Raw genomic sequence first — 25,030 nt, forward strand, 5'->3', positions numbered from 1 at the left:
GATTCTGGGACGTGATCGGACATGTGGTATCTCATTTTGACCTTTCCCGAACTCTTCCGGTTGATGGAAGCTTATTAGTTCCGTATTCCTTACCAGGATCTCCTGTCGTAAAACAACTCATGCAAATCGTTACTATGGTGCCTGGCCAGGGTGGGCGGCTTCAATCAGTGTGCTTCCCCTAACAGGAGGTGTCTCAGTGGCTGCCTCTTGCTTCAAGCCCTGAGCCTAGGAAGCTGCACAGGTATAAAGGGATGACCTGGCAGGAAGATACCAGCTTCTTTGGCCAGATTGAGTGGCCTTACACCCAGTAGGACCCTCACTCTTGAACACCGAGGATCTCTCTCTACCCTTGACAATGTGACTGCCATTGGCTCATGGGAGAATATACCGTCTACACAATCCTAATCCCTTTTGAAATCTCAGGCAAAGAGGATGCAGAGCCATATTCAGTTTCATCCCCAAATCTCTTCCTGCCTGGCACTTCTGGGGATGTTGGTCTCCACTCTGCCTCAGAGATAATCTAGTTAAACCCTTCTCATTTTACAGATAAGAAACCAAGACACAGAGAGGAAGGGAGCTTGTACAGGTAGTACTGGTGCTACTGCTCACTCTTGAAAAAGGCCATGTGACTCCAGAGCTTATACTTCCAGCCTGTAAATTTTTAGATCAAAAATTTTTATATTTAGTTTAGTTTAATTTTTATATTTAGTTGATTTTATTGACATGGTGCTGTGAAGAAAGATTTAAATGACATCTGGGGTTAAGAAATTATAATGAGGCCTGAATGAACCATAGGCTCATGGGCGGGGGTGATAAATATCCTTCCCCAGACAGGAAACCAGCCTCTCTTTCCTTTGTTCCCAGGGACCAGGAGGACTGCCTTCTCTGGCCCTTTCTGAATGGGACCCCCAAGCTCCACTCCTCTTCCCAACATGCTTGCAGCCACACTGCATATGTGAACAGCACATCTGAAAACAAAGCCACACCTCTCAACAACATGCAGCTCAGGTTCCTGCTAAGATCTTTCTCCTGTTACTGAAAATCTCCCCAATTCCTGGCAGTTTCTGAAATATAAACATTTACACAATAATGAGCAAACAGCTCTCCAGCACAAAGGCGTGGAGCTTAGAACAGCCTGTTTTTATTGCAAATAAGAAAAACAACTGGATCTACTTAGGCCAAAGGGAAGTAATTTTTTTTTTCCTGAGAAAAGAGAATTCTGAATTGACTTTAGAAGGACCAGGTTGCGGGGGGCAAGCAACCCTGTGCCACCTCCCTAGCTTCTGCCTCTCTCTGCCCATCCTCACCTCTTTCCCTTCTTTACATATCAAATCCTCTGCATCCAGGTCTCTTGTGTGTCACAGAGATCAGAAACTCTTGCTCTCTTGCTTGACATGAATTCAAAACTATGTGAAAATGCATCTTCCTGTCTCAGATGCCCACCTCTGATCCAACCAACTCACTCTGGAACCTCATAATCCAACATGGCCACTGGGATGCATGGGAGGTCTTGGTGGTCTGGGCGGATGCTCTGTGGGTGATCACTACCCATCCCAATATGTAAACCATGCCTATTTCTTAGCAAGAGGAAACTATGTGATGCCATAGGAAGGAAAAAATCTGTGTTGCTGAAGTCCGCAAATGCTGAGACCCCCAAAGCCTAGGAAGAAGCTTAGATCAACCTGCACCAGGGGCCACGAGAGTCTGGTTTGCAGCTCTCCAGCACAGAGATTAAGTAAGGAGAGTCTTCAGGCTCTGCAGACACAGTCCGATTTAAGCAGAGGAAAGAGGCAAGGATTTCAGAAAATGCAGGATTTTAACCATTCTTGAACACAGAGGTCTCTCCCTCCTACACCTTCAGTCATGAGCAAATGTGAACATGGATCTCCAATCACATCAGCCCCACCCAAACCATAGTAGCCATGACCCTAGTTTAGTAGCCTAGGTGCCAAGTGAAGCCAGAGCTGTGGGCCTCTTATTGTCGAGAGATGTTAAGACACTCACAATGCCAGCTGACACCGTGGGCACAAGCTGGGATCCTTCCATGTCTGGAGGGGGGACAACATCATAGGCAAGCCTCTGTTTATGGTATGTTCTCAAGTATATTCTATAGGTGCCTCTTGGTTCTCAACCATCCTGTAACCAGCCCAGCCCACACCCTATACTGAACAGCCTATGGGAACCCCTCTTTTTTTTTTTTTTTAACTTTTCTAGGATCCTAGCTTTGTTCTGAATTTTGCTGATATACAACCCTGGCATTTGAGTTGTTTACATTCAGAACATTCTTGATCACTCTTACCTTCCAGATGTCCTTAATTCAAGCTTAATGGAGTGGTAGACTTTTTCAGGTTACCTGTGTTTTATATAGTAGAGCAAAGAAACCAGGTACCTATCAGAAAAAGTAAAATATTAATTGATATGCCAAACATTTATTCAGGCATGTCATGCCTTCACATATACTAAAACCCAGAACTACCTTAACATTAGAGATCAGATATAAAATTGTGTTTCAGCAATGGGTGTTGGAGGTGCTCAAAGTGTAAACTGGAAATGAGTGGATGGATTGTAAAATGTTTTCACCAGGAGAATAGAGGAGAGCCTTCTTCCTGTAGAGGCACCAATATATTCAGAGACCTAGATACTCATTATTGTTCAGTTGAATTGCCTAAGACTATTAGGCCTCTGTATAACTAATGACTGGCATCTTTTGGTAGATTTTACTGTTTTTCACTAATGTTTCAATAAGAGAGGCCTTATGGTGTTAAGGCTATGGTTTTTCCAGTGGTCATGTATGGATGTGAGAGTTGGACTGTGAAGAAAGCTGAGCACCGAAGAATTGATGCTTTTGAACTGTGGTGTTGGAGAAGCCTCTTGACAGTCCCTTGAACTGCAAGGAGATCCAACCAGTCCATTCTAAAGGGGATCAGCCCTGGGTGTTCTTTGGAAGGAATGATGCTAAAGCTGAAACTCCAGTACTTTGGCCACCTCATGCAAAGAGTTGACTCACTGGAAAAGACTCTGATGCTGGGATGGATTGGGGGCAGGAGGAGAAGGGGACAACATAGGATGAGATGGCTGGATGGCATCACCGACTCAATGGATGTGAATTTGAGTGAACTCCGGGAGTTGGTGATGGACAGGGAGGCCTGGCGTGCTGCAATTCATGGGGTCGCAAAGAGTTGGACACTACTGAGCAACTGAACTGAACTGAACTATGAAGGCAGACATTGCCCTGTGACATGTGTTTCTCCTGGATAGAAGAAGATGAAGGCCAGTGAACATTGCTGAAATGCCCAATTTTCTGCTGCCCTGGTGAGCACAGAAATGTTGGTGATTATAAGGCTGGACATCCCAGGATTCTGGACACCTGAGCAAATGCATGGAAATCAAATGCCCTTGGGGATCACCTAGATCCACTTGGATTTTGAGTGTGGTTTTAGAGTTGTTACTACATCCTCTGTAGCCCATCCTTACTGGATACATTCTGAATATTCACACATTTGATCTCCATTTAGTTAAGCAGAGCAGTCTCTCAGACTGCCTGGCTGAAACAACTTGGAGCCACAGAGGGACTCAAGGGTGCCCTGCCTGAGCGAAATGGTACTTTTCATATTTATTTAGTAAGGAGAAGGAATGAACAAAGTGAGTAAGTGGAAGAGTTGAGTGAATAAAATCCTTCATTCCTACTTGTAAGTCTATTTATAGCCCTGAAGAAGGTGATTTCAAGATGTTTCCAGGCTCTCTGATCTGAAGAAACAGCACCATTACATCACTGCCAGCTTTTCTGCACATTTATCAACTACCTGAATACTTCAATTCAGGGGTAAGGGCCAAAAGGTCAGATGACAACCTCAGGCCAGGCAAAGGCATTCTGTGAACAGAAGGACGGAGCAGGGTGGGCAGGGGAGGAAAACCAATGGTGGGTTTTGAACAAGCCTAGGAAGCTTCGTCCCCAGCTACAGAGAGTCTGAGAGAAGAGAAAGAGAATGAGGGGGATGTGAATTCTCCAAAGACTCAATCCCCCCAGAAGAGTGACTGAGGCTGTGAAGACTTCATCAAAGGATTCCAAAGCTCTGGTGAGAGAATAAACATCCTAGAACAGACATAAAAATTAATTTAAAAGCATAATGAGAATAGACTTGATCATTTTAAAGGGTTTTAGAAAGCTAACATAATTACAATAGTGTATTACTGACACAGGAATAAACAAAACAATGTAAAAAATAATAGAGTCCAAAAGCGGGTCCAAATATATATATATTTATACACATATATCTTATATATGCATAATTAAGATAAACAATAATTCTATTTTTAAATTTTATTTTTCCTTAAATTGCAGGAAAATAATCTTTCAATTAATAATGCTGAGCTAAAAGGTTAAGCATTTAGAAGAAAAATGAAATTAGATTCTTTTAGTTATGTATCAAAATCAAAATCAGAAGAAAATGTTAAGTAATGATTTATGCAGTCTTAGAAGGGACAAGAGCAATCTAAGACCATCAGAGAGTGCAACGAGATGCAAGAAGGAGTAGTATCTGGGCTAATTGACTCTGAAGGGCAGCAAGGGAAAAGGATTAGCCATGCCATCTTTAAATATATACAGTACCATGTGTAAAATAGCAGGAAGCTTCTGAATAACACAGGGAGGCCAGCCTGACACTCCGTGATGACCTAGAGGGGTGGAATGGGGGGAGGGAGGCTCAACAGGAAGTGGGTATATGTATACATATGGCTGAGTCACATTGTTGTACAGCAGAAACTGACACAACATTGTAGAGCAATTATTCTCCAATTTTTTAAAAAGAATAAATAAAAATAAAAACAAATTGGAGAAAAAGAAAAGGTGATCCACACCACAAAAGCCACAGTGGCCATTGATCCCTGCAATCAGGCTGTGTTAGTCAACAGGACCGTAAATATTTCAGGAAAGCTAGGCATGGACTCTGCAGGTAGACAGCTTGTGCCAGGAGAGTGGCAGAAAGAGCTAAACAACCTCTCACAAACATGGGTAAAATTCTGAAAGTAGCAGGCTGTGACTTCACAAATGTAGTAAAAACACCTCTTTTGCTGGCTGACATAAATGACTTCAATACTGCCAGTGATATTTACAGACAAGAGTTTCAGAGTAGCAGGTTTCTGCTTTGCCAAACGGAGGCCGGGTTGAGACTGAAGCAGTAGCTGTGCAAGGATCTCTCCTGACAGTGTCACTCTAAGTGGGTCCAGTGTCATTTCATTTCAGTTCAGTTCAGTCACTCAGTCATGTCTGACTCTTTGCGACCCCATGAATTGCAGCATGCCAGGCCTCCCTGTCCATCACCAACTCCCAGAGTTCACTCAAACTCACATCTATCGAATCGGTGATACCATCTGGCCATCTCAGCCTCTGTTGTCCCCTTCTCCTCCTGCCCCCAATCCCTTCCAGCATCAGAGTCTTTTCCAATGAGTCAACTCTTCGCATGAGGTGGCCAGAGTACTGGAGTTTCAGCTTTAGCATCATTCATTCCAAAGAACACCCAGGACTGATATCCTTTAGAATGACACTGATCTCCAGTGTCATTTAGTCTGGAATTTAAATAATGTTTTTTAATTAATGTCTTCATTTTTACAATCTTTGTTGGAAAGTGTAAGGTTGACTGAAACATCTGAAATGATTATGGAAATTCCATTTAATAAGGAGAATTGAACATGAATTGAAGATTAATGATGAATCTAGCTACTAATGTTATAAATTACACTTCTAGAACACTCATATTACTGGATGTGGGAAAACAGACATGCATTACATAATTCTCAGAAACACAAAAGTAAAGGAAAATAACATGTAGGAAAGATGAGTTACTATTCCTGAGAAATAAAGAGCACATCTAATTCAATCAAATCCTATTAATTTAATGATGTGAAAGACTTAGTTCTCATGTCAGATATATGATTCTGCTTTTACTTGAGGAACATTAAAGCATTTAAGTTTGAATGAAAAACGTAAAGGAAAAGAAACTGTACTAAATTTTATATAGATAGTATTTTTCTAATGGAAATAAAATAGCATCCAGATTAAAAAAATAAGACTATCAGAGACAAAAAAACAAATAAAATATTGATATATCTGCACAAAAAATTAGTACCTAAGTAGAAAAAATAAGATAAGTGAAAATTAAAAGAGAAAATTCATAAAAGAAGAAATAATGATGGCCAATAGTATGGAATCATGAAAAAATGCACAATTTGATTAGTAATTAAAGAAACATATCAAATAGTAACAAGTATCCAAAAATCTATAAGCTATAGTTAAAGCTATTCTCAGAGGAAAATATGTCTTACTTTTGCCATTAAAATTTTTAAAACCATAAAAATATGAACTGAAAATAATTGAACAGTTTATCATTTTGAAACAAATGTTAAAAACAACAACAACAAAAAATAAAGGACAAAACAAATAAATATAAAAGTGAAATTAATGAAATATTTTACAAATAAAAGAAATGATAAATTAACCCAGAAACCAAACATTTTAAAGTCAAATAAGAAAAATGTATCCTGATAAATCTATATAAGAAAAAAAAGACAAAACACTAACAAGCAGAGCAGTGGAGATAAGAAAGATGCTGTAACCACAAACACGAAAAACATGAAAAGAACTTTAAAGCAATACATTCATCTCCTTTCAGGTACTGGTCATAATTAAACAGGACGAGGATGAAGGGAATTTGGCATCTCAGCTCAGCCCTCCCTCACTTTAACTTCGTGGCCTGGGGTCAGATTTGATGTCCTTGCCCTGGGGCTCCGCGTGGTTACAGCTCCTGGTCAGGGAGGAGGAAAGGGGCACTGCTTTCTCTCTAATCTGGAATTCTGCCCAAAGTCCTAGGGAATTGGTCCAGGGTGCTCACAGTGAGTGTGGTCTTAAGCTGGTGAGTCCAGGGTGCTGGATACACATGTGGGCATGGGGTATCTGGATCTGGCCCTGCAGGTAGGGGCTTCTAGGGAAAGGCATTCCAAGAGAGTGGAGCAACCAGGGAGAAGGGGAAGAGAGGGAAGCAGGATCATGTGAAGTCTCAAAGTTCTCACAGAACCCCGCCTCTCACCTGGCTGTCTTGTGATCTTTGTTTGCTGACCCTGTCTTACAGACGCCAGCAGAGGGCAGCAGGAAGCCTCAGCTCCTGGGGCACAAAGTCACGGAACCCCATTACTTGAGAAAGGAGGCTGTGCCCAGAGCCATATTCCAAAACCAATCTGGCTACTTCTCTTTTGGATCCAGCTTGAAGCTGAGTCAAGCTCCAGAGAAGGGAATCAGATCACACGTTTTGGGGCAGGATTTAGATTCAGTCATTCACTTGTTTGATTATGTGTTCAACCTTATTGAGTGTGCATGTGACTTCTTGGGCTTCCCTGATAGATGAGCTGGTAAAGAATCCACCTGCAATAGAGGAGACCTGGGTTCAATCCCTGGGTTGGAAAGATCCCCTGGATAAGAGAAAGGCTACCCACGCCAGTATTCTGGCCTGGAGAATTCCATGGATTGTAGAGTCAATGGGGTCTCAAAGAGCCGGACACAACTAAGTGAGCCCTTTCCTAGGCCTTGGAACTACAGAAGTGAGTGGTAGTGTGGTAATACAAGAGCAGCTAGGGGCTCCCAGCACACAACTTGCAGCCACTTGCGGACCCTTTAGTCCATAACCAAGCACCTACACTCCTCACCCAGAGCCTCTGGAACCACCCAAAGCCAGTGGTCCTCAGCGAGGGGAGTGTGGAGAGCAGCTTGGACACAGTCTGGGGGCAGGGCAGAGGCTGAGCCCCTTAACAACAGGATGCCCGGAACTTCAAGCACTGAGTCTATTGGTTTTTGTATAGACACACACACACACACGCACACACACACAAATACATATGAACACTCCCCAATCCGAATACACACTGTTACCCAGGCAGAGTGTCACTTGCCCAGGGCCTCACCTTCTGTGACACTCCCCAGGGCAGTTCCAGGCCCAGACCCCTCCCTGATGTCCAGGAAGATCCTGGAAATGCACAGGGAAGGATTTCGGTCAGTAGCTGCTTTTTATCAGTGGGGCATCAATCAGTTGAAGGAGATTATTTGGGGGTCTATCAATACAAAGTAAAGCAGGACCCTCTTTACTTCATGAAGGGTCTACAAGGAAAAGGGAAATCTGGCTTCCTAGCTGGAGGCCTCCTGCAAAAGTGAGGGGGAGGCAGGAGGCAGCAATGGTGATGCTGTTTCGTGGGACAGTTGTTTCCCAAAGTGACCAAACACACTTGGTCACCTCCGGGTCTCATGAAGGTAAAACATTTCCGTGATTTTGGTTCACTGGATGCAGCGCAGAGCTGACAGCCTGTGACTTTGTCAAGCATTCCAGGCAATTCTGCAGGTCGCTGCTCTAAGCACTGTGGTTGCCAGGACAGGGCAGGCTGGATTTGGGGTCGGTGGCAGCTGGCTCAGCCTGAGGTGTTTGTTAGGCTAACGAATGGTTATTTGCATGTCACTTCCTTAGAGCATGACACTTGCATTTGCCTGGACAAACCACGGGTCCAGGTGTCCTCTTCACCAGGTTGCCCCCCTCCCAGGGCTCCCCTTCCAGGTGGAGCCCTGCACTGAGCTCCTCCTCTCCTCCCAGCACCCCACCAGACACTGAGGGTTACAAGGACAACATCGATTTTCAAAGTCTGCTTCCTGACATCTCCAGCCCACACTCCATGATAATAAACAATCCCTTCCTGGTTAACAAGGAAACAATCGCTGATTCCTGGGAGGTTCTAAAGCACAGTTCACTTACATAATAATGAGCAAACAACCTTGACAGCAGTGAGCAAACTGTGACCCCTGGTGCCAGCCATAAAGAAGGGAGGCAGGCTGGTCCTGAGCAGGAAGGGGATTTGAGGAGAGTGAACGCTAGGCTTCAACTGGTACCCCAGACCCCTATCCTCTGGTTTGGACATGGCTAAAAGTGAGAACCTGCCTCTTGAGAAACCTATATGCAGGTCAGGAAGCAACAGTTAGAACTGGACATGGAACAACAGACTGGTTCCAAACAGGAAAAGGAGTAAGTCAAGGCTGTATATTGTCACCCTGCTTATTTAACTTATATGCAGAGTACATCATGAGAAACGCTGGGCTGGAAGAAGCACAAGCTGGAATCAAGATTGCTGAGAGAAATATCAATAACCTCAGATATGCAGATGACACCACCCTTATGGCAGAAAATGAAGAGGAACTAAAAAGCCTCTTGATGAAAGTGAAAGAGGAGAGTGAAAAAGTTGGCTTAAAACTCAACATTCAGAGGAGGAGCCAAGATGGCAGAGGAGTAGGATGGGGAGAACACTTTCTCCCCCACAAATTCATCAAAAGAGCATTTAAACGTCGAGTAAATTCCACAAAACAACTTCTGAATGCTGGCAGAGGACATCAGGCACCCAGAAAAGCAACCCAACTCTTCGAAAGGAGAGAGAAGAAATACAGCTCCATCCACCAGAACATCGACACAACCTTCTCTAACCAGGAAACCTTGACAAGCCACCTGTACAAACCCACACACAGTGAGGAAACACCACAATAAAGAGAACTCCACAAACTGCCAGAATACAGAAAGGACACCCCAAACTCAGTAATTTAAACAAGATGAAGAGACAGAGGAATAGCCAGCAGATAAAGGAACAGGATAAATGCCCACCAAACCAAACAAAAGAGGAAGAGATAGGGAATCTACCTGATAAAGAATTCCGAATAATGATAGTGAAATTGATCCAAAATCTTGAAATTAAAATGGAATCACAGATAAATAGCCTGGAGGCAAGGATTGAGAAGATGCAAGAAAGGTTTAACAAGGACTTAGAAGAAATAAAAAAGAGTCAATATATAATGAATAATGCAATAAGTGAAATTAAAAACACTCTGGAGGCAACAAATAATAGAATAACAGAGGCAGAAGATAGGATTAGTGAATTAGAAGATAGAATGGTAGAAATAAATGAATCAGAGAGGACAAAAGAAAAACAAATTAAAAGAAATGAGGACAATCTCAGAGACCTCCAGGACAATATTAAACGCTACAACATTCGAATCATAGGGGTCCCAGAAGAAGAAGACAAAAGAAAGACCATGAGAAAATACTTGAGGAGATAATAGTTGAAAACTTCCCTAAAATGGGGAAGGAAATAATCACCCAAGTCCAAGAAACCCAGAGAGTCCCAAACAGGATAAACCCAAGGTGAAACACCCCAAGACACATATTAATCAAATTAACAAATATCAAACACAAAGAACAAATATTAAAAGCAGCAAGCGAAAAACAACAAATAACACACAAGGGAATACCCATAAGGATAACAGCTGATCTTTCAATAGAAACTCTTCAAGCTAGGAGGGAATGGCAAGACATACTTAAAATGATGAAAGAAAATAACCTACAGCCCAGATTATTGTACCCAGCAAGGATCTCATTCAAGTATGAAGGAGAAATCAAAAGCTTTTCAGACAAGCAAAAGCTGAGAGAATTCTGCACCACCAAACCAGCTCTCCAACAAATACTAAAGGATATTCTCTAGACAGGAAACACAAAAACGGTGTATAAATTCGAACCCAACACAATAAAGTAAATGGCAACGGGATCATACTTATCAGTAATTACCTTAAACATAAATGGGTTGAATGCCCCAACCAAAAGACAAAGACTGGCTGAATGGATACAAAAACAAGACCCCTACATATGTTGTCTACAAGAGACCCATCTCAAAACAGGGGACACATACAGACTGAAAGTGAAGGGCTGGAAAAAGATTTTCCATGCAAATAGGGACCAAAAGAAAGCAGGAGTAACAATACTCATATCAGATAAAATAGACTTTAAAACAAAGGCTGTGAAAAGAGACAAAGATGGTCACTACATAATGATCAAAGGATCAATCCAAGAAGAAGATATAACAATTATAAATATATATGCACCCAACACGGGAGCACCACAGTATGTAAGACAAATGCTAACAAGTATGAAAGGAGAAATTAACAATAACACAATAATAGTGGGAGGCTTTAATACCCCACTCACACCTATGGATAGATCAACTAAACATAAAATTAACAAGGAAACACAAACTGAACGATACAATAGACCAGTTAGACCTAATTGATATCTATAGGACATTTCATCCCAAAACAATGAATCTCACCTTTTTCTCAAGCGCACACGGAAACTTCTCCAGGATAGATCACATCCTGGGCCATAAAGCTAGCCTTGGTAAATTCAAAAAAATAGAAATCATTCCAAGCATCTTTTCTGACCACAATGCAGTAAGATTAGATCTCAATTACAAGAGAAAAACTATTAAAAATTCCAACATATGGAGGCTGAACAACACGCTGCTGAATAACCAACAAATCACAGAAGAAATCAAAAAAGAAATCAAAATTTGCATAGAAACTAATGAAAATGAAAACACAACAACCCAAAACCTGTGGGACACGGTAAAAGCAGTCCTAAGGGGAAAGTTCATAGCTATACAGGCACACCTCAAGAAACAAGAAAAAAGTCAAATAAATAACCTAACTCTACACCTAAAGCAACTAGAAAAGGAAGAAATGAAGAACCCCAGGGTTAGTAGAAGGAAAGAAATCTTAAAACTTAGAACAGAAATAAATGCAAAAGAAACAAAAGAGATCATAGCAAAATCAACAAAACCAAAAGCTGGTTTTTTGAAAGGATAAATAAAATTGACAAACCATTAGCCAGACTCATCAAGAAACAAAGGGAGAAAAATCAGATCAATAAAATTAGAAATGAAAATGGAGAGATCACAACAGACAACACAGAAATACAAAGGATCATAAGAGAGTACTATCAACAATTATATGCCAATAAAATGGACAACGTGGAAGAAATGGACAAATTCTTAGAAAAGTACAACTTTCCAAAACTCGACCAGGAAGAAATAGAAAATCTTAACAGACCCATCACAAGCATGGAAATTGAAACTGTAATTAAAAATCTTCCAGCAAACAAAAGCCCAGGTCCAGACGGTTTCACAGCTGAATTCTACCAAAAATTTAGAGAAGAGCTAACACCTATCCTGCTCAAACTCTTCCAGAAAATTTCAGAGGATGGTAAACTTCCAAACTCATTCTATGAGGCCACCATCACCCTAATACCAAAACCTGACAAAGATCCCACAGAAAAAGAAAACTACAGGCCAATATCACTGATGAACATAGATGCAAAAATCCTTAACAAAATTCTAGCAATCAGAATCCAACAACACATTAAAAAGATCATACACAAGGACCAAGTGGGCTTTATCCCAGGGATGCAAGGATTCTTCAATATCCGCAAATCAATCAATGTAATACACCACATTAACAAATTGAAAAATAAAAGCCATATGATTATCTCAATAGATGCAGAGAAAGCCTTTGACAAAATTCAACATCCATTTATGATAAAAACTCTCCAGAAAGCAGGAATAGAAGGAACATACCTCAACATAATAAAAGCTATATATGACAAACCCACAGCAAACATTATCCTCAATGGTGAAAAATTGAAAGCATTTCCTCTAAAGTCAGGAACAAGACAAGGGTGCCCACTTTCACCATTACTGTTCAACATAGTTTTGGAAGTTTTGGCCACAGCAATCAGAGCAGAAAAAGAAATAAAAAGAATCCAAATTGGAAAAGAAGAAGTAAAGCTCTCACTGTTTGCAGATGACATGATCCTCTACATAGAAAACCCTAAAGACTCCACCAGAAAATTACTAGAACTAATCAATGACTATAGTAAAGTTGCAGGATATAAAATCAACACACAGAAATCCCTTGCATTCCTATACACTAATAATGAGAAAACAGAAAGAGAAATTAAGGAAACAATTCCATTCACCATTGCAACGGAAAGAATAAAATACTTAGGAATATATCTACCTAAAGAAACTAAAGACCTATATATAGAAAACTATAAAACACTGGTGAAAGAAATCAAAGAGGACACTAACAGATGGAGAAATATACCATGTTCATGGATTGGAAGAATCAATATAGTGAAAATGAGTATACTACCCAAAGCAATCTATAGATTCAATGCAATCCCTATCAAGCTACCAACAGCATTCTTCACAGAGCTAGAACAAATAATTTCACAATTTGTATGGAAACACAAAAAACCTCGAATAGCCAAAGCTATCTTGAGAAAGAAGAATGGAACTGGAGGAATCAACCTACCTGACTTCAGGCTCTACTACAAAGCCACAGTCATCAAGACAGTATGGTACTGGCACAAAGACAGAAATATAGATCAATGGAACAAAACAGAAAGCCCAGAGATTAATCCACGCACATATGGACACCTTATCTTTGACAAAGGAGGCAAGAATATACAATGGATTAAAGACAGTCTCTTTAACAAGTGGTGCTGGGAAATCTGGTCAACCATTTGTAAAAGAATGAAACTAGAACACTTTCTAACACCATACACAAAAATAAACTCAAAATGGATTAAAGATCTAAACGTAAGACCAGAAACTATAAAACTCCTAGTGGAGAACATAGGCAAAACACTCTCTGACATACATCACAGCAGGATCCTCTATGACCCACCTCCCAGAATATTGGAAATAAAAGCAAAAATAAACAAATGGGACCTAATTAACCTTAAAAGCTTCTGCACATCAAAAGAAACTATTAGCAAGGTGAAAAGACAGCCTTCAGAATGGGAGAAGATAATAGCAAATGAAGCAACTGACAAACAACTAATCTCGAGAATATACAAGCAACTCCTACAGCTCAACTCCAGAAAAATAAATGACCCAATCAAAAAATGGGCCAAAGAACTAAATAGACATTTCTCCAAAGAAGACATACAGATGGCTAGCAAACACATGAAAAGATGCTCAACATCACTCATTATCAGAGAAATGCAAATCAAAACCACTATGAGGTACCATTTCACACCAGTCAGAATGGCTGCGATCCAAAAGTCTACAAGCAATAAATGCTGGAGAGGGTGTGGAGAAAAGGGAACCCTCTTACACTGTTGGTGGGAATGCAAACTAGTACAGCCACTATGGAGAACAGTGTGGAGATTCCTTAAAAAACTGGAAATAGAACTGCCTAATGACCCAGCAATCCCACTGCTGGGCATACACACTGAGGAAACCAGAAGGGAAAGAGACACGTGTACCCCAATGTTCATCGCAGCACTGTTTATAATAGCCAGGACATGGAAGCAACCTAGATGTCCATCAGCAGATGAATGGATAAGAAAGCAGTGGTACATATACACAATGGAGTATTACTCAGCCATTAAAAAGAATACATTTGAATCAGTTCTAATGAGGTGGGTGAAACTGGAGCCTATTATACAGAGTGAAGTAAGCCAGAAAGAAAAACACCAATACAGTATACTAACGCATATATATGGAATTTAGAAAGATGGTAACAATAACCCTGTGTACGAGACAGCAAGAGAGACACTGATGTATAGAACAGTCTTATGGACTCTGAGAGAGAGGGAGAGGGTGGGAAGATTTGGGAGAATGGCATTGAAACATGTAAAATATCATGTATGAAACGAGTTGCCAGTCCAGGTTCGATGCACGATACTGGATGCTTGGGGCTGGTGCACTGGGACGACCCAGAGGGAGGGTGTGGGAAGGGAGGAGGGAGGAGGGTTCAGGATGGGGAACACATGTATACCTGTGGCGGATTCATTTTGATATTTGGCAAAACTAATACAATTATGTAAAGTTGAAAAAATAAAATAAAATTAAAACAAAAAAACAAAAAAAAAAAAACAAAAAAAACCTCAACATTCAGAAAACTAAGATCATGATATCTGGTCCCATCGCTTCATGGGAAATAGATGGGGAAACAGTGGAAACAGTGTCAGACTTTATTTTGGGGGGCTCCTAAATCACTACAGATGGTGATTGCAGCCATGAAATTAAAAGACGCTTACTCCTTGGAAGGAAAGTTATGACCAACCTAGACAGCCTATTCAAAAGCAGAGACATTACTTTGCCAACAAAGGTTTGTCTAGTCAAGGCTATGGTTTTTCCAGTGGTCATATATGAATGTGAAGAAAGCTGGACTGTGAAGAAAGCTGAGTGCCGAAGAATTGATGCTTTTGAAATGTGGTGTTGGAGAAGACTCGTGAGAGTCCCTTGGACTGCAAGGAGGTCCAACCAGTCCATCCTAAAGGAGATCAATCCTGGGTATTCATTGGAAGGACTGATGCTAAAGCTGAAACTCCAATACTTTGACCACCTCATGTGAAGAGTTGACTCATTGGAAAAGACCCTGATGCTGGGAGGGGTTGGGGGCAGGAGGAGAAGGGGATGACAGAGGATGAGATGGCTGGATGGCATCATTGACTCGATGGACATGAGTTTGAGTAGACTCCGGGAGTTGGTGATGGACAGGGAGGCCTGGCATGCTGTGTGTGTTCATGGGGTCGCAAAGAGTCGGACACAACTGAGCGACTGAACTGAACTGAACTGAACTGAAAAGTGAGAACAGAAAAGCTGGAAGATTCCAAACAAAGACTTGCAAGGTCTTGCTGTTCTAGGATCCAGAATCCAGGCTGGAGCCTGGGCTTGAATGCTGCAAGTTTTGGCAGTTATATTCATTCTGGTCCAGGAATGAAGCCTGTATCTATACTTTCACAGGAGAGAGTTGACTTTCAGACATAATTTAAACTCAGAGTCCACGTCTTAAGAGCAGGGAGTATTTGCTATTCTAACTCACTCAGAATGACTTCCTATGAACCTGAGAATTGGTGATAAGTTGTTCAGGGCACAATTAGTTTGGAAAAAATTGTCAGGTAACAAAAATGGAAGACAATCCTTGGATCCTGCAGCGTTGCCCCTGAGATGGGCCCTGTAGGTCTGAAACTGTATGTGATTATGGATTCATCCAGCTTTAAAAAGGAGAAGCCATTACAGATCAATTTTCAGATAGGGAAACTGAAGTCCAGAGAGCCAGCATGTCATAACAAAGATTCCTCTTCCATCAGAACAAACTACAGGACTCAAGAGGTTGCTCAGAGTCCTGAAGCCCCAATGGAAATGTGCTGCCTAAGGTCCCTGAGGTCTGTCCTTGGAGCACCTGGCTTAATTAGGTCCCCTGTGCAAGAGATCTCAGTCATCATATGCCCCTTAGAAAAGGAAAACATCCTGCTTTCAGCCCTTGAGAGAGTGAGAGAGATTATCTGGACAGTCTTCTTGAATCCATAATCTCCCTCTTGTTCCAGGTCTTAGGAAGCCTGGCTTAACTGCAGTTTCTATCTTTGGACTCTCATGAGAATCCATTTTTAGATTAGCTCCATGTTTTCTTGAGCTGATCATCATGGGCCCCACTGCTTGCTGATAAGAACTGGAAAGTGAATTTAGGGAGGCGGTTCCCTCAATCCTAGACTGAGTGAAGAATGCTGCCAGGCATACAATAGAGACAGGAGCTCTGAAAAGACAATCAGGTGCTCAATTAGGGAGAGAACCAGCTCTACCTGTCCAAGAGCCTGGGGAGAAGCTTCATGTCCTGCAAAGTGGGCCAAGACAAGAGGGAATCCATAAGGATCTTCAGTAGGACTGGCTTATGGGTAGGGGAGCAGGATCGGGTCTTGGATCTCATGGGAAGCTCTCAGAACACGAATGTGAGGCTCTAGTGATTGAGGGATGTAGCGGGGAGGAAGCACCATGGAAGGAACTAGAAGAAGAAGGCTGAAAGGGAAATGGAAGAATTTGAGCTCATCCACAGATTTTTATTACACTTCCCTGACCGAGGGGGCACTCATTACACTCAGTTCAGTTCAGTAGCTCAGTCGTATCTGACTCTTTGCAACCTCATGGACTGCAGCACACCAGGTTTCCCTGTCCATCACCAACTCCTGGAGCTTACTCAAACTCATGTCCATCAAGTCGATGATGCCATCCAAACCACCTCATCCTCTCTCGTCCCCTTCTCCTCCTGCCTTCAATCTTTCCCAGCATCAGGGTCTTTTCCAATGAGTCAGTTCTTTACATCAGGTGGCCAAAGTTCTGGAGCTTCAGCTTCACCATCAGTCCTTCCAAATTCTTCCATTTCCCTTTCAGCCTTCTTCTAGTTCCTTCCATGGTGCTTCCTCCCCGCTACAAATTCTGAATCAGAATATTCAGGACTGATTACATACCGGGAAACAATTCCTGTGAAGCACATGACTGTATCCTCTTCAAATTTATAGCTAGACACTGTCCCTTCCGCACAGTGTAAACAAAGGAGACATTCTTCCCAGGGTAGAAGTGGTCCCCATCCCCGTTCATTCTTATTATTAAAATAGAAAGAATTATATAATGGTAACCTGTCCATTTTCTCATTTTCATCTTGGCAATGATAAAATTCAGCTGTAATTTTCATGCTTGGTTACCATAATTCTCTTGTTCTGGGTCATCATCTATGTATCTTCTTTCCTTCTAAAATGTTTCTCCTCTTTCCTTCTTCTGTTTGCCATAGCCTACATTCTTTATGTTTCATATGTGCCTCTTTCATACATTTTGGGCACTTTCCCATTCCTTTGGCAAGCAGCCTGGATTTGAAGTGCAAATAGTGATTTTTTCGGCTCTGCATCCCAAAAGCACTCTTCTCACTGCCCGCAAGAGCAGTGCCTGAACAAGAGCTTCAGGAGGTTGAAAATTCAGTGATGTGACCATCTTGGTGGGCCAGAGGCCATGGACAAGGCACTCTCCCCCTCACCCTGCCAGACCCAGTGTCTTTAGCACACCCCGCCCCTACCCTGATAGCCTTGCAGATGAAGCACACCTTGGAGAGAACTCCACCCTATACTATTCAACTCTCAATATTCCACCCACTCATCCATTTTGCTAAGTCTTTGGTGCACCACTCCAACAAATGCTCATCAAGTGTTTCCCAAATAGGAAGCGCCCCCTCTGGTAGCTTGGATACAAAGAAAAATAAAGTGGAAAACTAATTTAACAAAGATATTTCACTAAGTTAAGGTGGTCCTTAGCCCATTCATGAAATATTTTCAATCTCATTTTGTGATTGACATACAGTTGGAGCCAGAATTCACTCCCTTCCCCCAGTTTGTTGCCTGGGCTCTGTATAATCTCAGCTCCACTACCCTGAGATTACTCAAGAACATCCATGGTCTTGAGCTTGACTGTCAGCCAAGATGGTGTCCGAACTCTGCTCAGAGGGGAGGCTTTATTTGCTGACTGGATGGTGCTGTACAACTTCCCCTCCAGGGTATGAACCTCACCCTTATGAAGTTTCCCTCTTGTTTCTACTAATAATGGACCTATTGACCTATAATGGGATAAGGATGTCACAGAAGGGAGGGGATTCTGAACATGGAGGGACTAAGACCAGTGATGCTGTGGGGAACAACACAGCCTGCCTGACCATTAGCTTCTATGATGCTGGCATATGCTGCACTATCAAATCAGCCTCCTAAAAGTATGCAAGAAGGAAAGGCTGCCCTTTGTCCTCAGGATCATGCAGTGGCTATAGGGAGACCACAGCCACTTGAGCAGGCGAAGGGATTCCTAGGACTATTCATTGTTACCCATGCCAGGAGTTAAGTCTTGCAGTGAGAGATCTTCAGGGGTAGCTCATGAATAACTAAAACAACACTTATGTTGTAGACAAGGCTGTGTTAGCCATCAGAAGGAAGGAGTCTTTGACACCAAGTAGTGGCAACTTGGAAAAATGGGCATTGGATCTCTTGGAGGCTGAGACTAATGCTTGCTTGGACACAGACGTGGTCCTCCACTGATCCACCAACTGGGCCACAGTGTCCTCACTGAAAAAGGAGGGAGTTCATTTGCTTTTTCTGTAACTGACTCTGACCCAATGCTGTGTTCTTAGGCAGGACAGATGGTGTCCTTTGCCATGGACTGGACCAGAAACCCTCATGCTCCACTGTCAGCCTCTTTTCTCTTCCTCCTCCCTCAATCCAATACACCCCTTCACTTTCTCCCATCCCCGAGAAGGAACAAGTCAACACTGGATGTGGGAAAATAAGCACTGAATTCTCTTCCAGAGCAGCAGGGAGACACTGAGGGGGCAGAGGAACTTGCCTCTTCAGGCTGGAAATTCACAGATGGCCAAGAAGGAGGAAGAACAGGAGATGTCATTCCAGAGCCCGTCTGGTAAGAGGCTCACACAGTCCTCCCCTGAGCCATGGTTATTGGGTTCATTCTTCTTCCAGTTGCTGTAGCCTAGCCTTCCTCCAGTTACATACATAAACTGCCCTTCAGTCACCTCATCTGTGATGCCCAGGAAGGCGGTATCAGAGGCCAAGTCCTGGATGGCTTTGTTCTCCTCTGCATTCCTGGGTGTGGCCACGGTGGCCCCAAGTGCAGTGCACAGAGCCTTCACACTGGAAAAAGGCATCTTTTCACGATTGGTCACATACAGCTTCTTCCCAGACTTTTTGCCCAAGGAGAAGGTTTGCACTGAAATCACAAAGGGTAGATGGGGTTGATTTGGCTTAGAGCCCCACCCTGGACAGCAGATGAAAAAGCCCTGCTCTGGGAATCTGGGGTTGAGCCCCATTCTTCACCACCTCTGGTGAGATCCTGGTAAGAAGGTGAAGGCAAGTCCCTGGCAGCAGGCCAGGGATCTCCTGGGATATCCCATCCTTAGGACAAATATCTGGAAAAATTGTCCCTGTACTGGTGAACCTAGGGATACATGCTAGAGCCGCACTGCCAGGTGTAGGCACCAGGGTGAGAAAGAGGCATGGATACCCATCTGAGACCCATGGGTGCTGAGGAAGGAGCAAAGATCCCAGAGTCAGCAGACCTCCACTCCATCCTCCTCCATCTTCCTAACTGCATGCTGCTGAATTAATTATCCACACTTCTTGGACCTAATTTTTTGTCACCTGTCAATAAAATGGGTGTAATACCCATACATAGGGATAGCAAGAGGATTGAATGAAATCATATTATTAAGAAAATGACAACCAACCTAGCCCTGGTATATAATAAGTGGTCATACATGTAAGTTGTTTTCCACCCTTCCCCCAAAACTTAGAGTTCGCAGGAAATAAAAGAATCCAGAACACATTGGCGACAGAAAAAATTCACAGTGTAAGTGTAAGAAAAAATTCTTACACTTTTTGACGTGATCCAGTTCTGATCGCAGGTCCCTTATCTGTCTCTCCAAGCTAGCCAGCTTAGCCTCGGCAACTATAAAGCGATAGGAAGAGGATATTTATTGAGAAGTGAAGTGAAGTGAAGTTGCTCAGTCGTGTCCGACTCTTTGCGACCCCATGGACTGTAGCCTACTATGCTCCTCTGTCCGTGAAGAAGACCTTAAATTGGAAAGCAGAGTATTTTGAAAATATATGTATATATTAGCGTAGTAAAAAGTATTCCAGAAAAAAAAAATAAAAAGAAGCAAAAGGAAAATAAAATTTATTCCTGCCTTCCCAAGTATACTTAGTAACTATTGCAAACTATAACTCTGGAAATAATAATAGTAATAGTAGTAATAATACCATAAACTATAGTTCTGGGTCCTTGTCTTCATATATTTCTTAAATATTAAAATTATTCATAAGAAAGGCCCAAAAAATTATTCTCCTTTTTGAAACATGTTCCTAATCCTATTTTAATTTCTTATTGTAGGCAGACTCTTGAATACATTTATTATTTTGAAGGCCAGTGGATAAAATATTAGTAAGAGGTCATCATTTTGGTTTTATTGTTACTGAATTTATTTTACTCTGAACTAGGTTGCTATGATGTCGCCCATTATCCAGGCATTCTATGAGGCCAACACTTTTCATGCCACTCTCGTGACAAGAGGCATAAAGGAAGAGCAGAGAAGAGCCGCCTCTGTCCTTGCAGCCTGCAACCACGCACTGGACTGTGCAGCTGAAGAAAGGCCAGGGCACGTGGCCTACAGTGGCCTGCTCAGGGAGCAGCCGGTGGAGTTTGGAAGTCTGTACCCAGGCAGCTGTGGAAATCCCCTCAGGCCCCAAGGAGCTGAGAGGAACGAGAGTGCTGGGTCAGGAAGCAGAGCTGAGCATCTTCCAGTAGGGCAGCAGGAGACGGGGTACCTCCCACCTGGCCTGGAGTTCCCAGGGCCTGCGTCCCCTCAGCCCCTACTACATGCTGGGGTGAGCTCCTTACCCGAGCTATCTCCACGATCTCCTTTGTAGCCCCTGGGTCCTGGAAGCCCAGGATTCCCTATGTTTCCTGGAGGCCCCATTTTCCCTGGAGGGCCCTGCGAGCCTCTGAGCCCTTGCCCTGTTGGAAGATGAAGGAAATATGAAGAAGTAGCTGTCACTCATTCTCTTTCTCCAAAAGCTCAATAGTTGATTGATCCCAAGAAACTGCCACTCAACTTGTGGTGACCCAAGGAAGAAAGATCCTCCTGCATCCTGGGGATGGCCTGTCCTAAGGCAGCTCCCTGAGCAGTCAAGACACCCCTTCTCTAAGGACAACCATGTGTCGCCAATTCCAGGGTGGCAGTGAGGGATCCTGGAGAGCCAGAGAAGCATCTTTAGAGAGAATGCCCTTTCACAGGCATGCACCATAATGAAAGGTGAGCCTCCCCCTGTCTCTATGCTAGACCCCTTAGAGAGGACACTCTCCTGTTGGGGTAAAGGTTTAAGAAGAGTGGCCTGTCCTCTACCTGGCTCTCCCTTTTCTCCCTTGGGTCCATCTCGCCCGTCTCTTCCTGGGGTGCCGTTAGTGACTGGGATGGCACAGGCCACCACTGGGCAGGTCTTCTGAGCATCCTCAACGGCTTTTGTATTTGAGAAGGATACTGTCACCACACACAGAAGGACAGGAAGTGATGAAAACAGGAACATGATCCTTACCTTAGAATGAAGAGAGTTGAGGACAATTGTTTCATCTTATTTTGTTTACCAACATTTGCCACCACCTCTGCAAAGAGGAACTAAAAAGCCTCTTGATAAGGGTGAAAAAGGAGAGTGTGAAAACCTGGCTTAAAACTCAACATTCAAAAAACTAAGATCATAGCATCTGGTCCTATTATTTCATGGCAAATAGAAGGGGAAAAAGTAGAAGCAGTGCGATTTTATTTTCTTGGGCTCCAAAATCACTGTTGACGGTGACTGCAAATGAAATTAAAAGACACTTGCTCCTTGGAAGGAAAGTTATGACAAACCTAGACAGCATATTGAAAAGCATAGACATCACTTTGCTTTAAAAGGTCCATAGAGTCAAAGCTATGTTTTTCCCAGTAGTCCTGTATGGATGTGAGAGTTGGACCATAAAGAAGGTTGAGTACCGAAGAACTGATGCTTTCGAATTGCAGTGCTGGAGAAGACTCTTGAGAGTTCCTTGGACTTCAAGGGGATCAAGCCAGTCAATCCTAAAGGAAATCAACCCTGAATATGTATTGGAAGGACTGATGCTAAAGTTCCAATTCTTTGGCCATCTGATGTGAAGAACCGACTCATTGGAAAAGACCCTGATGCTGGGAAAAAGTGAAGGCAGGAGAAGAGGGTGACAAAATGTGAGATGATTGGCTGGTAGCACTGACTCAATGGACATGAGTTTGAACAGGCTCCAGGGAATAGTGAAGGACAGGGAAGTCTGGCATGCTGCAGTCCATGGGGTCGCAAAGAGTTGGACACGACTGAGCTACTGAACAACAACTGATGTGTTGGGCCCTGTGCTCAGGGCAGTTGACACAGGGAAATATCACAACTCTTGGCTCTGAGTTACTCCTAAGCTACTAGGAAAACTACTACTGGGATAAGTAAACTGTATTAGAGTTAGATTAGTGCTAACACAAATTTAGATGCAAGAGTAATCTAATAGGGGCCCGTTTTCCCTGGAGCTCTTTTGCCCTGTGAGTTCAAGGCTTGGTAGTTTAGGCAGCCCTAAAGCATGAGAGCCCATGGGGTCTGCGCATGACACACAAGCCCTGTTCCTTTTAGAACAGGTGATGGCCCAGCAAAGAGAGCACATTGCTGGCATAAGCTTTGGCTGCTCTCTTAACTCCCTTTCTTGAAGGTCTACATAGCCTAAATTTCCCTCTTCCATCCCCTCCTATGGACCCTAAAGCTAGACTCAAAACTGTTGCAGGTGACCCAAGGTCCCACAAGGCCCATTGCTTGATGGCACCTGTTTTTACAACATCCATTGTCTCATTTCACATAAAAATCTGTTTTACACCCCAGGGTCCCAACCACCCTCAGAACCACAGCTGTTTCCCAAGAGCCTGTCAATCATCTTGTTTAATAAAGTCTCTATTTTGTGACAGGCACTTGCTGGGACTGGGGACCCAGATTGCCCTGAGGTATGGAGCCTTATTCTGACCCTGAGAATGGAGGCTTCCTGGTCATTGATCCCAGCCAACTGAGACTTAGATTTACCTCCTTCCCTTCATTTGAATTTTCCACGGAGAGGCCATTTGTCCAGCCAGAACCCAGGCTTCTAAAATTTCTGTTCACTCTGGGCCCGGTGGGGTGAGCTCATGTTCCTCCTCCTGGCAGGATTCACTGCAAGCTTCCCAGTTGCCTCTCTGGCTCCGCGCCCCATCCAGCCATCAGATCCCCATCCAGTCTTTGCCTGAGTTGGCCCCCTCCCAGAAAGCCTTCAGAGCCCAGCCACCGTGGGCCTCCCCCTCTGCTTATCTCTGGCCTCTAACCCCGGTGTCCCTGGAGCTGCTTCACACTACTGCATCTGTCCTTGCCTCCCCTGGCCTGTCAGCTCTCTTAACCCTTTCTTTCCTCCAGGACTCAGTGAGAAGCAATGAGTTGGAAGGGAAATGTCTTTCTTTTTTAGGATTTTGAATTTGGGGATTAATTGATCTCTTTTTTGGTTGTACCACACAGCATGTGGAATCCTAGCTCCTGGACCGGAGATGGAACCACTGATGGGTAACCCCTGGACTGCTGGGGAAGTCCAGGAAGGGAGTTTTCTTGATCAGATCTTCACCTTTCTCCTTTCTTTACCTCTCCTGATTATGCTAGAGACAAAAGCCAGAGCTAAACATGTTGCTAGCATATACACCCCATTTCCATCCTTCTATTTAGCTGAAAAGACTACCTTTAGTTTGCAGATAGTCAACTGGATCCAGGAAGGGCACAAGGCCCCAAGTCAGAGAGAGACAGAGGCCCTCAGGGAATCTGATGACCCCACCATAGCCCCTGCCTGGAACTCACCAGGATCAAGTCAAATGGCCAGACTCTTGGCCCAGGCCTCCACTTCTGTCCTCCACGAATGATCTACTAGGGCCTCCTCAGAGCACAGAAGCTATGGCCGGGAAGCTGGTCCTCCAGCCTGGGCCTTTGGCGGATGCCTCAGCAACGTCAGCCCCAACTAGTCTATACAGCAGAGACAGTGGTAGACTGGCCTTCAACCCCAGATTAATGAACAACCATCCTGAGAACTGCCATATCCTGGGCAGTTCTCCAGGGCTGCTGGTGGGTTCTCCACCTTAGCACTGGGCAGCTCTCTACTGCAGCACCTAGACACCTCCTACTGCTCCCTCCCACACAACCCTCTCTACCACTCAGCTATCTGACCATCTAGAATCACAGATTCTCAGATCATGGATCAGAATCACAGAGGATAGTTCTTTCCCAATATTTATTTCTGGAAGAGGCATGCATATACATCCTACCAAACAAACATATGCTCATGCACATGTACACATACAGGCAGGCACACACACACATACAGGTACACACACACACACAGGTACACACACATACATACAGGTACACACACACACACAGGTACACACACACACACATACAGGTACACACACACACACAGGTGCACACCTCTGTATCAGTTGTTCTGCCTAGTTCACCCCTTCATCCATATTTAGTTTACTGGGGGTAGGAGGGAAGGGGTTAAAGACCTACAACATGAAAGTTACCTCATCCCTTTCTTCTCATTCAAAACATCCCTTATCTGTCCTCTCTGGGTGCATCACAGGCCTAGACACAAGGAGAGGAAGTATTTGTAAATAACTCAAATTCGGAGTTGAACATGGGCATTTGTGCTAGGCATTCTAGCTGAGAACACGTCTCTCCATCTTTGC

The 25,030-nt window shown here is 43.3% G+C and overlaps 1 protein-coding gene and 1 pseudogene across 1 annotated transcript; one reads left to right on the forward strand and one right to left on the reverse strand.

Moving 5' to 3' along the window:
* The first annotated feature begins 2,515 nt into the window (after positions 1 to 2,515).
* Positions 2,516 to 5,331, forward strand: LOC102392355 (annotated as a pseudogene).
* A 13,665-nt stretch (positions 5,332 to 18,996) lies between these two features.
* On the reverse strand, positions 18,997 to 24,324 carry LOC102415160 (mannose-binding protein A). The gene is made up of 5 exons (XM_006064773.4): positions 24,144 to 24,324; positions 21,635 to 21,824; positions 21,130 to 21,246; positions 20,107 to 20,181; positions 18,997 to 19,443 (listed from the first exon to the last, which is right to left on the reverse strand). Exons 2-5 carry the CDS (start codon positions 21,813 to 21,815, stop codon positions 19,070 to 19,072), a joined length of 747 nt encoding a protein of 248 aa, XP_006064835.1. The 5' UTR covers positions 21,816 to 21,824; positions 24,144 to 24,324; the 3' UTR covers positions 18,997 to 19,069.
* Between the last annotated feature and the right edge of the window lie 706 nt (positions 24,325 to 25,030).

The sequence above is a fragment of the Bubalus bubalis genome, chromosome 4 (assembly GCF_019923935.1).
Source record: "Bubalus bubalis isolate 160015118507 breed Murrah chromosome 4, NDDB_SH_1, whole genome shotgun sequence".
Lineage (NCBI taxonomy): Eukaryota > Metazoa > Chordata > Mammalia > Artiodactyla > Bovidae > Bubalus > Bubalus bubalis.